Source organism: Lampetra planeri, chromosome 4 (assembly GCF_965212315.1).
Source record: "Lampetra planeri chromosome 4, kcLamPlan1.2.h2, whole genome shotgun sequence".
NCBI classification, from domain to species: Eukaryota; Metazoa; Chordata; class Hyperoartia; order Petromyzontiformes; family Petromyzontidae; genus Lampetra; species Lampetra planeri.
In genome coordinates, this window is record NC_136110.1 from 20832996 (window position 1) to 20849988 (window position 16993).

General features: G+C 48.0%; 1 protein-coding gene across 1 annotated transcript; it reads right to left on the minus strand.

Moving 5' to 3' along the window:
- Positions 1–10378: 10378 nt before the first annotated feature.
- Positions 10379–16333, minus strand: LOC144717750 (uncharacterized). Its single transcript, XM_078593372.1, has 5 exons — positions 16018–16333; positions 14908–15065; positions 13659–13734; positions 12538–12616; positions 10379–11573 (listed from the first exon to the last, which is right to left on the minus strand). The coding sequence occupies exons 1-5, from the start codon at positions 16331–16333 to the stop codon at positions 11231–11233; spliced, it is 972 nt and encodes a 323-aa protein (XP_078449498.1). The 3' UTR covers positions 10379–11230.
- Between the last annotated feature and the right edge of the window lie 660 nt (positions 16334–16993).

Here is a 16993-nt window from a genome sequence, read left to right on the forward strand (position 1 = left end):
GGTGGCGGTAAGAGAGCGGTGGTGCAGCGGTTAGTGCCCTGCGCTGTGAATCTGACGCCACGAGGTTCGATTTCCGCTCACGGCCAACAAGTTGACGATTATTTGAACCGGTCCTGAGACTCCCCTAGGTCGACTCGGCTTCAAATAAGTACCTGGTGCGATGTGGAAGCATCGCCACTGGGGAGACAAAGGCGTGCGGGCGTGGTGCTGGCCACCCCACCCCCCCCCGTCGTGTGCAGTCACCGGCATTTCTCGGTGCTCGCTAACAGCGCTTTCCCCAGCAGTCTGTGAAGGCTGTGTATGGCAGATTGTTGTATTTGGTGACAGAGAGACGAAGACGACCTAGATAGTGTTATACTCTTAGGTTTTTTCGGTAAAGTCACGTAGGTAAAAATAATAGAAATAAAATGATAAATCACGACGTTTCGGAGGCAACACAAGTCTCCGTCATCAGGTGGGACCGTCACAGCTAAATTTACTTTATCAAGTGACGCAAAATTCCAAGAGACCAGCTCTTAAATACAAGTTAAGGGGGAGGGGAGGGACTTATCTGAATGTGGTAGCCAATGAATGGAACGTGTTGGGGGGGTGGGCGGAGCTAAAAGAGAACAATAGGTGCACTTGTTGTAACCGGTATTGGCTGACAATCCAAATACAAAAAGGGGAGTACTGTTAAACGCCGGGGATAAGAAGTCAACTAGATAGTGCTGTGTACGAATAAAGGCTCATAGTAAAGTGCAACGTGTGCCGGCGTCATTACACGGTTATGTATTTGTAAGGGATGTCAGGGGAAGGATTCCCACCAAAAGAAAGGGGGGGGGGAGCAGGTGAGATATAAGAGAACGGGCGAGGAAAAGGGGAAGAATTGGTGGGAACCGGATCGAGAAGGCTGGGGACGAGTGTGGACTGGGGGAAGCAATAAAAGACGAACCCCCTGCAAACTTGTGTCGGCTCACTTTCACATATTTATTGTTTATCATTTTGCATGGAAGTCTGGTCGCATACCTGAGATGAGAGGGCCCTTCCCTATAAACATCCGGCAGTTCAGCATTGCTTTCAAGCACAGCCTGACTGCTGATGACACTATTAAACTTCGGTATTTAATTGTAAATAAAAAAAATTATGTTACCAGGCAGGCCCCACTGAGCAATATATATCTTTCAGAATAGACCTGGCCACAAATGATAGCTCAAAGAAGTCATTTCTCATCACGTGGAAATGTCTAGCAGCCAAATAATATTGAACGCATGTTGACTCTAATTGTGTCGGGCAAAACTGGATATCTGTGAAAAATAGCTTTATAGCTCATCGGATTCCTCGAGTATGAATACATTCTGACATGCACATTCCAAATATGCAGCAGGCGTCAGGGTTGGATCGATCCCACGACCTCCTGCATACCAGGCGAGGTAGTTAACCTCTTGCCACACTGAGTGACGCACTGTTAAAACTGCCCCAGAGGTTTTTTTTTTTGTGTTGAAACAGTAAATATATTTGATCCTTATTGCGGTACCCCCAAATAATATAAAATGGCCGAGGCAATTAAATATTTTATTTCTGGGTCACTTTTTTTCCAGGGGTGTACTTAACTCCGCGACTGGGGTACCAATCAATCCGAAATCAGTGGTGCTACTCCGCGATGTCGAAACGCAGCGAGGACGATTGTGCTGAAACCCTGAACGCTCGTACGCACCGTAGTGGTGCATCGGGTAGAGCTCGTCCAGATTAGTCAATTGCCGCATCGCTGACCATCAACAGACTAAAAATGACTGCATCAAGGATATTATGCGAGAGCCGGGGTACCTGTGGGGGCTACTGCCCCCCGATTCCTCTCTGTGAGACATAACTCTCGGCTGGCCCCTTGGCCACCTTGGTCATTCAAACACCCTCCGCGTGCCTTCCCTCAAACATTGGTAATAACTACCCACACGCTACTGCTCAACCCCGTGCACACTCTAAAAATAACACGGCAGCTGGGGGTCGGAGGGCAGTGGCGTTGCTCGCACACGCGCGGCCGCCGTGAGCGGGTGATAGCGCTCGTTTAAAGGGCCGTGGGACCGGTGTTTACGGTGGGTGTGAGCCCTCACGCAGCACGAGTATCCACAGCCACAGAACGGAGCGTGCACCCGCGGAAACACCGACCACCTACGTTACGAGCGCACACACAGCACCACGCGCTTTCAGCACCCCCCCCCCCCCCCCGTGGGCACACACTAAACTAAAGCCGTATGAATTATCTCACATGTACCCATGCGAGTCTACCGTCGCTCCCAGTGGGCACACGCTAAATAAAAAGCCGTATGATTAATCCCACGTGTGCCCTTGCGGGTCTGCCGTTGCTCACCGTGAGCACACGCTAAGCAGTTAACGCAGCACAAACGTAAGTATAACCTAATAGAGGGTCAGATCCGCACGTTAACCCGTCATTCACGCCTATGCACACACGCAGCGCGGAGGGTAGGGGCCACAGGACGAGACGCGCCCTCGCGGAGTCCTGCGGGCGCAGCGTTTCTTCCACCGGGACGCGGTGCACCCAGCCACACACGTCAACGCGAGCGCACACACACCACAATTCACTTTCAATACACTCGTAGAATCCACACGAGACTGTGGTTAGTTATTAACTATTTATTACCGGCCGACTGTGAGCCACTCTCCTGAATTAATCTGAATCGGCAAAGCAGGATTAAAATTATCTCCCGTTGGTCTGAACTCGTCTGTTGTGACTTAAACTTATTTGGCTATTACGCTCAATACCAGCTCTCTCTCTCTCTTACTCACGGTTCGACGCTCCGGTGCGCCTGTCCTTGCAGCACTTCGACTCGTCACATGGACGTTCGATTAGCTGAACTGAAGAGACGACCGCCCCGGTGGCTGACTCGAGAAGCAAGATACCTTCTCCCCTTTCTGTGGCCCCTTTTTATCGTTACCCACATCAAAGCTGTCTCTCCCACCACACAGAAACAGCCACTTGAAACTCCGACCAAAACCATCACGTTACCATACATAGCAGGCGTGACCAAAAAGATCTCCAAAATTCTAAACAAACATAAGATCCAAGTCCGATTCAGTACAGTGCATAAAATCCGTGATCTGATTCCATCTGTGAAGGATGTCGTTCCTGACTTACAGTATCCAGGAGTCTACAAATTGAGTTGCATTTGTGGTGATTGCTACATTGGAGAAACGAAACGTCATGTTTCTGATCGTGTCCGCGAACACAAATCAGATCTGAAACACGGCAGAACTGATTCTTCTGCCGTTGCCGATCATTGCTACAACTCAGTGGGCTCTCATGAAATTGTCTTTTCCGAGACCGAGGTTCTCTGCAAACCTCCCGGCTACCATCAAAGGTTTGTACACGAAGCCATACAAATATACAAACACAGACATAATTTCAACCGTGATGATGGGTACAAACTTAGTAATCATTGGAAAGATGTTATCAACCACGCAAAAAAGACTTAATTACACTTTTTTGGACCATCTTATCTGACAGGCACTATTTTACTTTACCGAGTGTTAACATCCCCAGTTATTTTTTGGCAGTGCTCTCTTCATTGCTCAGCCAGCATTGGTATAAACATGGGCATTTTCGTTATTTTGTCTATCATGTGTATCAAACCTCCCCTCCCCCCTCTCTGTCCATTGTGTTGGCGTGTGCAGCGGCAGCCGCGTCCAAGCCGTCGTCCATTGTTTTGGCCCCGCTCCCCCCCCCCTCCCGATGCGTTGTGCTTAGCGCTCCCTGCTGTCTTTGAGCCCCGCCCCCCTCCCTCCCGATGCGTTCCATTCATTGGCTACCACATTCTGATGAGCTCCCCCCCCTCTTCTCCCCCCTTCAACTTGCTTATAAGGGATTACTTCTTGAATCATTGCCTCACTTGATGCAGCTAATTCGGCTGTGACGGTCCCACCTGATGACGGAGACTTGTGTTGCCTCCGAAACGTCGTGATTTTGTTTTTATTTTATTTTCATTAATTTTGATGTTTTACCTACGTGACTTTACCGAAAAAACCTAAGAATATGATTCCTTGCAGTCACGAAAGCTTCAAATCTAGAATTAATGCCCTCTACGGGGAGGAATTCCACCTATCTGTTAGAGTTTTTAACAGACGAGACAAGAAGTCACAGCTTCTCGAGTTGCTGGCCTTCCTCAAGAGATGCCGAGATAACAAGGTAATACCCATCGCTTTCACACTCACATCCGCTGCTGTGTCCTCACCGAACTGTAAACAGATCTTATTTAAAGCTAGCCTATCACTAATCTCGGAGAGAATAAGGTTACTCCGATCTGAACTCGATAATTTAGACAAGACTCTCTTACAAACACATTTAATGTTAACACAAAAAATGTCACCTTCTGATTGGAACCACGTTGATAACATGACTTCTGCTTCTGCTGACTCAATGTCAGCCAAATGCAAAGCTAACCTGATTTCTAAATTCAACCTCCTATCTAAGAAGAAACCAGAGCCACACATCGCAAAGCTGGATGTTAACAAGACCGTGATTAATCAGAGTAACATCCCAATTTCTGACACTAAAAACGGTACTGGCCAAAGGACTAAATTTCGCCGTCACCCCTAAATATATACCAGTAGAGGATATGATTTCTCAGATTGATGTAGCCCTCAGAGGCATAGGACACATCCATGCGGACGTAGCAAGAGCTGAAATAGCTACTATTCTTAAGAATGCTAAGAAACCCACTAGTAACATCAGCAAAAACGAACGCTCTGAACTCGCGGACCTAAAAAAGAGAGATGATATAGTCATCCTCTCGGCAGACAAGGGCAATGCCACGGTCATCATGGATAAAGATTCATACAACAACAAAATCCTGGACCTTCTTAATGATGGGAGTTACTCCAAAATTAAAAACGATCCCACTAAAAGCCTAACGACGAAAACCAACAGTATCATCACGAGTTCGACTTCCCTAATCGAACCAAGCAAACGTCCCTCTCTAAAACCATCGGCGGCAAGACCTCCCAGACTCTATGGTCTTCCCAAAATCCATAAGGAAGGCACCCCGCTACGACCCATTGTGTCGACTATAAACTCTCCAACGTACAAACTAGCCCGTTTTCTATCAGATACTCTGCTCCCTTTCACAGGCAAGACCGCTTCGGCAGTACTCAACTCAACCCAATTAGTCTCTATGGTTAAGGACATGGTACTATCTCCTGATGACATCCTCGTCAGCTTTGATGTAGTATCTTTGTTTACCAAAGTCCCAGTACTGGACACCCTAACAATAATTGAGGACTTAGTCCAACATGGATTGAATTCTGATGCACCTGCGCTGGTTAGGCATTGCCTCACCAACACCTATTTTACCTGGAATGGCACCTTCTACAAACAGAATGAGGGTACCCCTATGGGCTCCCCTTTGTCACCAGTTATAGCCAACATGTTCATGGAAAAGTTTGAATCAGACGCCATCCAGACATCTACCCTGCGTCCTTCCCTGTGGAAGAGGTATGTGGATGACACTTTCGTCATCTGGCCACATGGCCTCCCAGCATTGAACCACTTCTTGGACCACATCAATTCTAGACACCCATCCATCAGATTCACCATGGAAGTGGAGAAAGACGGTAAACTACCATTCTTGGATATTCTGTTTGAGAGGAGGCCTGACGGATCCTTGGGACATTCTGTCTACAGGAAAGCCACCCACACAGATTCCTACTTGAAACCGGATTCCCACCACCACCCATCTCAAAAGAATTCTCTCATCAAAACGCTATACCACAGAGCCCATGGCATTTCTGACAAACACCACCTGACCGGTGAATTAAGACATGTACATCGGGCCCTCAGGATGAACGGATACTCTGACCGTACTATCCGCCAAGCTGTCTCTCCCACCACACAGAAACAGCCACTTGAAACTCCGACCAAAACCATCACGTTACCATACATAGCAGGCGTGACCAAAAAGATCTCCAAAATTCTAAACAAACATAAGATCCAAGTCCGATTCAGTATAGTGCATAAAATCCGTGATCTGATTCCATCTGTGAAGGATGTCGTTCCTGACTTACAGTATCCTGGAGTCTACAAATTGAGTTGCATTTGTGGTGATTGCTACATTGGAGAAACGAAACGTCATGTTTCTGATCGTGTCCGCGAACACAAATCAGATCTGAAACACGGCAGAACTGATTCTTCTGCCGTTGCCGATCATTGCTACAACTCAGTGGGCTCTCATGAAATTGTCTTTTCCGAGACCGAGGTTCTCTGCAAACCTTCCGGCTACCATCAAAGGTTTGTACACGAAGCCATACAAATATACAAACACAGACATAATTTCAACCGTGATGATGGGTACAAACTTTGTAATCATTGGAAAGATGTTATCAACCACGCAAAAAAGACTTAATTACACTTTTTTGGACCATCTTATCTGACAGGCACTATTTTACTTTACCGAGTGTTAACATCCCCAGTTATTTTTTGGCAGTGCTCTCTTCATTGCTCAGCCAGCATTGGTATAAACATGGGCATTTTCGTTCTTTTGTCTATCATGTGTATCAGACCTCCCCTCCCCCCTCTCTGTCCATTGTGTTGGCGTGTGCAGCGGCAGCCGCGTCCAAGCCGTCGTCCATTGTTTTGGCCCCGCTCCCCCCCCCTCCCCCTCCCGATGCGTTGTGCTTAGCGCTTCCTGCTGTCTTTGAGCCCCGCCCCCCTCCCTCCCGATGCGTTCCATTCATTGGCTACCACATTCTGATGAGCTCCCCCCCCCCTCTCCTCCCCCCTTCAACTTGCTTATAAGGGATTACTTCTTGAATCATTGCCTCACTTGATGCAGCTAATTCGGCTGTGACGGTCCCACCTGATGACGGAGACTTGTGTTGCCTCCGAAACGTCGTGATTTTTGTTTTTATTTTATTTTCATTAATTTTGATGTTTTACCTACGTGACTTTACCGAAAAAACCTAAGAATATAAGAACAAAGAAAAGCCGTCGCTGATCCGATGGCCTTCCCGGCCAATCAGATTGCTCATCTTGCGCCGCAGCATTCGGCGCTCTCAGCGCCATCCACATCCCGGTTTCCATATCAAAGGGACTGCCGCTGGCTGCTGCGCTGGCGGCCGTGCACAAGCACATTCGTCCTGCCAATCAGACGCCCACCCTGGTTTCCCGCCGTTCGTGGCTCCGCCCCCCTACCTGCCTGCCGATCCGTGTGTGGGGTGTGTGTGTTAACCGTGGTGGCTGGGCAGCCCCGCCATGACCATGTAATCTCAACCCAAGTCACAGCGCCGCGGTGCGAGTTAGCATCGGGGGAGATCGCCCAATTCCCTGGCCGCAGGAAACCGTGAAGATTATCCCTATGAGAGGGCTTCTGGGTGAAAACCTGTCGGCCAGGTGACCTCCCCTCGGAGCTCTATGGGGGGGAAATGTGTGAGGGTGTGTTTATGTGGGGGGTGGTGAGGGGGAAGCAGTGTTGGCCCCGCCGCTTGGTGGTGGCGAGGTCGTAGATGGGGGGCGCCCGCAGAGCTGCTTCGCGGCGGCGGCATCACATACCGCCATAAGGTTCATTTCCTGAAAAGCTAGATGTTAACAAAGTCGTAATTAATCGCAGTAACAGTCCTATTTCTGAAGGTTTGAAATCCGTTTTAGCTAAAGGACTAAACTTTGCAGTCACACCTAGACACATACCAGTTAATGATATAATTGCTCGAGTAGATGTAGCTCTCAAGGGCTTGAGTCACATCGCTGCAGACGTAGCAAGATCTGAAATCTCTGTAACCCTCAAAAACGCTAAGATGCCAGCTAGCAACATCAGCAAAGATGAGCGTTTTGAATTAGCTCAATTAAAAAAGAGGGATGACATTGTCATCCTCTCAGCCGACAAAGGCAATGCCACTGTCATCATGGACAAAATAGAATACAACAACAAAATTCAAGAACTACTCAACGATGGCAGCTATACAAAATAAAAAGAGACCCCACCAACATCCTCGTCTCCAAAACCAACAACATCATTTCTGCTTCAACCGCATTAATTGATCAGACCAAACAGTTCTCGTTGAAACCTTCTGCAGCCAGGCCACCAAGATTGTACGGCTTGCCAAAGATACATAAAGAAGATACACCTCTTCGTCCCATTGTCTCTACTATCAACTCCCCCACTTACAAACTGGCTCGTTTTTTGTCCGAAATCCTACGGCCTTTCACTGGAAAAACCACCTCTGCAGTACTAAACTCTACTGACCTGGTATCGACAATCAAGGGGATTGCCCTGTCCCCAGACGACCTGCTTGTCAGTTTTGATGTGGTTTCCTTGTTCACCAAGGTGCCTGTGCCTGACACCATCGCAATCATTGAAGACTTGGTTCATCAAGGACTGAATGCTGGGGTACCCCCCCTGGTGAGACACTGCTTAACCAATACATACTTCACCTGGAATGGAACCTTCTACAAGCAAATTGAGGGCACCCCAATGGGCTCCCTCCTATCTCCGGTTGTAGCCAACATCTTCATGGAGAAATTTGAGACGGACGCCATCCAGACTGCCACTCTACGCCCGACCTTATGGAAGAGGTACGTAGACGACACTTTTGTCATCTGGCCACATGGCCGGCCTGCTCTAGACCAATTTCTCGACCACATCAATTCCATACACCCAGCCATCAGATTCACCATGGAAGTCGAAAATGATGGCAAGCTACCCTTTTTGGATGTCCTAATCAAAAGGAGACCTGATGGTTCAATGAGCCACTCTGTCTACAGGAAAGCCACCCACACGGATGCTTATCTAAAACCGGATTCCCACCACCATCCATCCCAGAAGAATTCCCTCATCAAGACTCTATATCATAGAGCCCAATGCATCTCCGACCATGAACACATTTCCAGTGAACTCAAACACGTACGCCAAGCTCTTAAGGCTAATGGTTACTCCGACTACACAATCCGCAAAGCCATCACTCCAACCATCAAGAAAGATCCTGTTGAGGAGCCTTTCAAGACCATCACCTTACCCTACATTGCTGGGGTCACAAAAAAGATCTCCAAAATCCTGATTAAACACAAGATCCAGGTCCGATTCAACACAGTACATAAAATCCGTGATCTGGTACCGTCTGTAAAAGATGTGATTCCAGACATACAGTACCCTGGCGTCTACAAACTAAGTTGCCTCTGTGGTAGCAGTTACATTGGGGAAACCAAACGACACGTCTCAGACCGCATTCGTGAACATAAAGCTGATCTAAAACACGGTAGGACAAACACCTCAGCCGTGGCAGACCACTGTTACAACTCAGTGGGCTCACATGACATTGACTTCTCCAAGACGGAGGTTCTCTGCAAGCCATCTGGCTATCATGAGAGATTCGTTCATGAGGCGATCCACATATACAAACACAGAGACAATTTTAACCGAGAAGATGGATTCAGGCTTAGCAATCATTGGAAGGACGTAATAAACCATTTCGATACACATTAGGGTGAGTTGAATAATACATAGTGTTATATTAAAATGTATAAAGTATAGGGTGGTTTACAGCAATACAGTATATAATTTAATGTTGGGTTTATCTATGGCAGTATATAGTACTGTATATGCTAAGAGAATAAAGTTTAGATGGAAGTATATTATATACTTCTTACGACGTAGAATTGTAAGTTATTATTTGTTGTTAGTAACTCAGCTTATTGTAGAGTATAGTAAGTATCAGTTTATATTTTAGTTTTTTATGTAGTTTTTACTTTGGTTTTCTACGTGGTTGTTGGGTAAATGCAGCTACATATCATTAACATTCCTTTCCCTTATTAACGCTGTTCCTTGTGCCCCCCCGTGGTGCTGTTGATCCTGCATAATGCATGGGCATAATGGGACTTTGAACCCTCTCCGCCCACCTCCTACTCATTGCCCATTGGTATGCTAAATTCCTCTTCATATGCACATTCTTTTGTTAAGGCGCTCCTCCTCGCTACACCTACATAAGCTCCTAGCTTGATAATGTTCTCATTCTTCGCCTGAGGACGGCTGCTTGCGTTGTGGCCGAAACGTCGTGAGAATTGTTTTATTATGTTTTATTTTTATTATTTTATTACTTCCCTTCTACGTGACTTTACCGAAAGAACCAAGAAGATATGTCAATGTCTTCTTCCACAAGCTTTGGCAATGTCTTCATCCAGAAGTGGATTACCAAAGGGGTGAAAATTTAAATGGCAGAATACGATCATGAAACGATTAAATGTCGTGACTCAAGAGATCACTCGGGGTTCACATAACATTCAGTGCTGACAAGAAGTCAGTGTTGTGATGAGTTGAGAGTGGTGGTGGTGGTATAATCGTGGTTTGTGTGGTGCGATAATAAACCAGCCCACAACACAACAGCGTCCACAACAACCGCATGATGCATTCAAAACACAACCAAGTCTTTATTTTGTACATATCAAAATGAAAACAACTCTCAAAAAAGCTATTCATAAAACAAAATCAATCTCTTTAAATTTAGAAGCTTTACCTGAATTGAATTGTGCATGACAAAATGTGCTCTGGTTTTTGTAACCAGTCTGGTGCGTGCATGTGGACTTTTGGTAACGTTCACAGCGCAGCACCAGCGATTAAGGAAGATGTCTCTTTCTGTGGCTCCAAAGTGCATTTACAGTATTTATCTTCAAAATTTATTTTATTGATGTAAGTGGAAGAATTGCTCCTAATTATAAATGCAGAAAAATGGGAGCACATTTGTCACTGCTTATTTCTGTAAGAGTAGAAGTTTTGCACACAAGACAGCACCACATTGACAATCTTAAATATAGCCTCTGAGATAATCACTGTGCCTTATCTTTTCCACTGCACAACTGAGCCATGCCAGGTCGTGTGTATGTCTGTTGAACTTCTTTCGCACCATGCTAATCGGAGGTCCATGCTGAGATAGTTTGGTGTGGCTCAGGAAGCGCCTGATTGCATTCCCACTGCAGAAACCGAGCTGTGCCACTCACCTCACACGCAATGAACGAGACACATGTCCGTGGAGATGCTGTCCTCACGGTGTACTGACTGACACCACATGCAGTGAACGCGTCTATAACCCAGCCCTGGACTTTCTTGTCCCCCTGAGCCAGATTCTGATGTCTTATGAGCCCAGAGTATTACAGCTTGGTACCGTCTTGGTAGTGAGTGGAAAACCACCGTTACTGTTAGGGCTCCATGATGGCTTAGCTCAGGTGTCCCAGTGGAAAATAGGTATTATTAGGTCAAAGCTATTCCTCCGGGTCCACGCTCGCTGGCCCAAGCAGCTCATCACCAGAAGATATGTCGCTTTTTCCCTCGTCGAATGCTTCGTCTTCTTCGGGAAGTCCCGCTGCCATGGCCTCATCGGCCAGGGGGTCCTGTTCAGGCTCTACCCATGCACCATCACTGGCTGAGGCTTCAGGATGGTGGTCCCCAGCAATCTCATTGGCTGGAGCATCCTGCGCAAACTCCTCCATGAAGTCACCATTGGCCAAAGCTGCTTGGTCTGGGCCTATTGATGGGCTCCTGGTGGCTCTAATCAGACGCATTTCTTTGGAGATAGCCGGCTTTCGGCTGAGAACATTTAAACTCCTGAAACAGAATCGTAAAAAACACGAGTTGGAAAAAATCTTGCACGCATTAATGCTTTTCAACATGCACCTGTACTCAGAAATGCTGTATTGCATCAGTAGTTTGGAAGCTGAATGGTGGCTGTCAGAGCAAATATATAACGTTTGCATTTTGAACAAATCATCCTTTTCGCGCTGGTTTGTGTCTGCAAGTTCTTTCCATTAACTCTTTGATGAAATTGGTGGATTTTACATGTGGAAAGTCTTCATCGCCAAGACAACTTTAAATGAAGGTTTGGCTTATATTGTATCATTTTTACGAACGTTATAGTGACCCTATGTGTGAGACACACAGCAGAGCGAATGCATTTTAACGCTTACAATTTAAAACGGAAGCATAAAAAAACAGGACATTTAGAACATGAACCCAGCTATTTTAACTCAAGGATACTCTTTTCACAGATGACGCCATGTGGGGTTTTTTACATCAAAATCAAGGTCTCCTTGGAAATTCGACTGCTGGTCTCAATCGGCTCTTACCTGGTCATAAATGTCATATCTATAACATCCAATGTACACTAGATGGCAACATTCAGTAATTCCCACATCATACTGGTAGGAACCACCTGGTTCCACCAGCCCACAGGGGATTATTGTGTCCATCCGTCCGTCGTGCATTCAAAAATGGGAGGGGTGGGGCTGGGTGGAGAGGGGAGGGTGGGGTGGGGCTGGGTGGGGAGGGTGGGGCTGGGTGGGGGGTGGGAGGGGTAGGGCTGGGTGGGGAGGGGCTGGTCACCCCGTGGTGCCCTTATAAAACTCAACGTTTAACCTACTCACGCCGGCTTGTGCCCGCTCTCACAGTCGGCCATATTTGTGGAATACATCACGCCGCCGTTGACCCTGGCTATTAACTGAGCAACCCAACGTTCCTACCAGCTCCCTCCGCAGGAATGTGTTTTAAGGGAGTGGCTGTAGCTTGTGCTTACCCTTCCAACTCAAACTCGTAAGTGTTGTCTGTGGAATCGGCATTCTTAACCACAATCTTGTCCACTTGAATGTTGTAATCTGTGAAGGAAATTACAAAATTGTACTTTTACAAAAACAAGCAGTACGTGAGGTCACAGAAAACTGCTTCTGTCCACGTTCAACAGTTTCAGTGTTAGTGACGATCACAGTGTGGCTTATGCATATGTAATAAAAGACTCCATCAGGCGATGCTGGTCTCCGTTTGTCTTTTATTCAGGTTCTTCTCCGCACCTCCACTGGCCTCCTCTCGGACCAGAGTCGTTCCGCGCGCGCCCCGCGCACGCTCCCTCTCGCGTGCCACGTATGCTCTCTCTCTCGCATGCTGCGCACGCTCTCTCTCGCGTGCCCCGCACGCTCCTCCGTTAGCTCCTCTATTCCCGCACTCCGCACACCGCTGGCCGACGGCGTGCAGAGGTCCTTCGGCCACGTGGCCGATGGCGCGGATCTTTCCTCACCACCCAACGTGGCTCAGCCTCTTAACTTCCCCGACTGCCCCGATCTCTTCCGGGCTCCCACTTATATACATTCCCCCCACGTGACCCTGATTCCTCCCCTTCCGGATCGTCAGATCCGGCCTTCCCATACTACCCCGCTGGCTCCGCCCCCATTCACCTCGCCTCCCATTGGAGCCGAGGTGAACGGTGGCCCCTCCCACACGCCCCGCAGACCAGGCTCCGCCTCCCAATACCCCGGGCTGTGTGATTGGACCAGAGCCCAGCAACAACCCCATTTACGCTCGCATTACACATATATCGGGTTCTGTGTGTGCAAATGTACTGTGGCAGGATAGCATGGTAAGATTGGGGAAGGTTCTTGGAAGGCTTTAAATAATAGTGTGGATTTAAGAAACAATTCCGTTGTGTGGTTAGAGTCAGCATATTCTGCGAATGGATGTCCTTCAGGAAGTTCAACAGCCAGCGGTCTCATGTCAGGGAGGGGTAAGTTTCCGTGTCACTGACCCGAACAGAGCCGACTGAAATCAAGCCCTGGTAGTGACACAGTGACACTGCAGTGACATCACTACAGTGCCATGGTGGCGTGCTCAAGAGTAGGTTGAGTGGGATTATGAAAAGCCACGCACCGATTTCACAGGAGGCGGAGAGGATGGCTCGCCGGAGCTCCCCCAGATCCACGGCCTTCACCTCAAAGACCATCACCTGCACGGGGGAGGGTCGATGATGGGACATCAGCCAATCAACGATCAATACGCAACCACAAAAAATGTTTCAATACCCGAAAACAATTCGTCAAACCTGGCCCAAGTGTACGGATTTGTTAACTCAACGATGAGGGCCTTTTCCCGGGTGAAGCGGAATTTCGCAAGGATACGGAAGACAACCAATATAGACGTCCTTGCGCTCCAAGGAAGCTTTGTTAATAGCGACTACATCACCGGCTGCAGCCAGCGCTGCGGGTTATGGGCACGGCCGGAATTAAGTTATAAGGGGCCTAAGGCCTACGAAGTAAGGGCCTGAGTAGTTATTACATATTGCAAGTTATAAAACATGTTGATTTGCCTTTGTAAAATTAACAAATTTATCGTACTCAAGGTAAATTCATCAAACATAAATCAGTCATGAATCATAAATCCCTCACGACACATTTTTTTTCGCTGTCACAAAGTCATGAACGATGCCATTCTCTTTGGGTCTTTCGGTAAAGCCACGTAGATAGAAAAATAATACAAAAAATATAAATAAAAAATATCACGACGTTTCGATCGCAACACAAGCAATCATCATCAGGTGAAAAAATTAACCCGTAAAAACAAAGTTTTTCACTATAAATCCTTTATATGCGTGGCATCGGTTTTATTTTATTATTTATTTCTGTTTTTCTTGAGTAAGAGTTTCATTTTTATCACATTGGTATTTTAAATTAAATATGAAAAAAAAAATTCCTAAAAAGTGGAAAATTTTGGAAACATTTTTTCACTAAAATAAATTGTCACGCACAACGAGTCTGTGTGCAAAATGTCAGCTCGATTGGATCACGGGAAGTGGGTTAAAAAACGACCGAAAGATTTGCACGGTCGTAAGCGCACAAGCAAGCAAGCAAGCAAATGAACTTAATATAAAGGATTAAAAAATACGGGGCTTTACCGAAAGACCTAAAGAGTATGAATTCTAGCAGTCACGAAAGCTTTAAGTCAATGATGTCATTGTAATTGAAAGAGAAAATAGATTGTGATGGCCGTGCCACCGGTTGCTGAGCTGTTACTTCAACATGGCATGGAGGGCCTAAAAGAGGGTCTTAAAAATATGAGGGCCTGAGGTCTCAGTTCTTATTAGCCTATGAGTTACTCCGGCCCTGGCAAGGGAGAGACGCACCGGCTGGTCGTGGACGCCCTGCTGGTCCCCGCGAGTCGCCTCGCCCAGCCAGCGCTCGCCCGAGTCGCCATGCGTGCCGACCACCATGAGTGTGACGCGCGGCGCCGACTGCGCCGCAATGAAGTCCTCACCGAACACCAGCACCTGGTACCGGAGCACTGAGCACCAACATGCAGCAGCACACACCGGGCCCGGGTCCATTCATTTAGAACGAATTGCAACCACAAGGCAATTGCAATTGTAACTGCCATTGGTTAGGATCTGACATTGGACAGCATCATCTGCAGGGATACGTAGATAAGCAATAATGTGCGGGGAACGATTGGTGGACTATGCGAAGATGGAGATTGTGTGACCTGGCCTAGATTTCTGCCCAGAGAAGGTGCATCTCACCGGGATCAGACACCAGGCCACAGGCGGGTAGAGAAAGAGAGAGGGGCAGTGACATGTGCAGAGGGGGGAAATACGAGGGACAGCATTGTGGGTGGGGAGTGAGCCCCAGAGCCTCAATGTACAAATTTGGTGTCGAGACTCACACCCCTTGTGTGGGGGTGAGATAGGGTCAGGCGTAGGAATATGGGTAGTATTGGCGTTAAAGGTAGAGTTAGGGTTAGAGGTAGAGGAATTGTTAGGCTTATGGCTGTGTTAGGGTTAGTATTAGTGGGGAGCGGAGGTGTAGCGGTTAGCACGCTGGGCTACAAACCCGGCGACCACAGTTCGATTCCTGCTCACAGCCAACACCGGTGATGATTATCTAAATTGGTCCTGGGTCTCCCCTCGGTCAACTCAGCCTCAAATTAATACCTGGTGTGGTGTGTAAACATCACTACTGGGGAGAAAAAGGTAGTTGGGGGGCCATTGTACTGGCCACCCATCCCCTCATGTACCGCTCCGCCCATCATAGTGCTGGCTAACAGCACTTGCCCCTACAGTCTGGAGGCTAAACGGGGGATCTTTGTCTTTGTTCGGGTTAGCGAGTGTTAGGGTTAGGGATATTGCGAGAATTAGCACGAGGGTTAGGAGGTTCAGAGTCGAGATAGACCCCATGCGTGCTGCACGTTGTGTACGGTATCCAGTTATCGCCACCATCGGCCCCGGCTCTCCCCGCACCCGTCGGCGCTGGTCTCTGGGGCCACTCGGCGGGGATCTCCATCCAGACGTCCCCGCCGGACGGGGGAGGCAGCGCCTCGCCGGGCGCATGGGTGAACGTGGCGCGCGTGCGCACGTCCGTCATGCGGAAGCGGCGCAGGTGCGGGGCGGCCGTGGTGTCGGCAGTGGTGCCCGCGCGCTCGTTCCCTCCGCCCGGGCCGTGCTCCCAGGGCGCCGAGCCGTCACGCGCCCCAAGCCGCACCTTGTACGGCACGCCCACGCTCACGGGGAACGACACCTGCGCGGCACGGGGTGGGGGAACCGTCCGCACGGTCATCGTGTGCCAGCCCGCCGGGTGATAAGACGGTCAGGCGAAGGGTCGGACGGTCGGTGAGTTAAACAGTCGGGCGCTCTTTAAGCAAATCAGAGCGGTCAGCAAGATAACAGCTGGGAAGCTAGGGAGCGAAACGATCAATGAATGAGTGATATTATTTGGTTCTTTCGGTAAAGTCATGTAGATAGAAAAAAGAAAAATCACGACGTTTCGATCACAACACAAGCGATCATCTTCAGGAGGAAAGAGGGGAAAGGTCACCGAAGGCAATCGTTTATAAAGGTTTAAAAAAAGGGACGTGGCACAAGAGCCCCGGCGGCGGCACGAAGTGGGCGGGGTATATGTGCCCTGTGGTAAGATAACAAGGAAACAAACATCAAGTCCTGACTTGACCTGTGCTCCCTTGACAAGAAAACACAAATCAAGTCATGACCCAAAGTGTTTGATGACATATTTCCAATGAGTTTTTAACCATCTTCTTGGTTGAAATTGTGTCTGTATATATGGAAAGCTTCATCAACGAATCTTTGTTGATAGCCAGTGGGCTTGCAAAGTACCATCATCTCAGAGAAATCAATTCGTGTGAGTCAGCCGCATAAAAATAATGATCAGCCACGGCAGATGTATTGGTCCTACCGTGTTTCAAATCTGCCTTATGCTCAC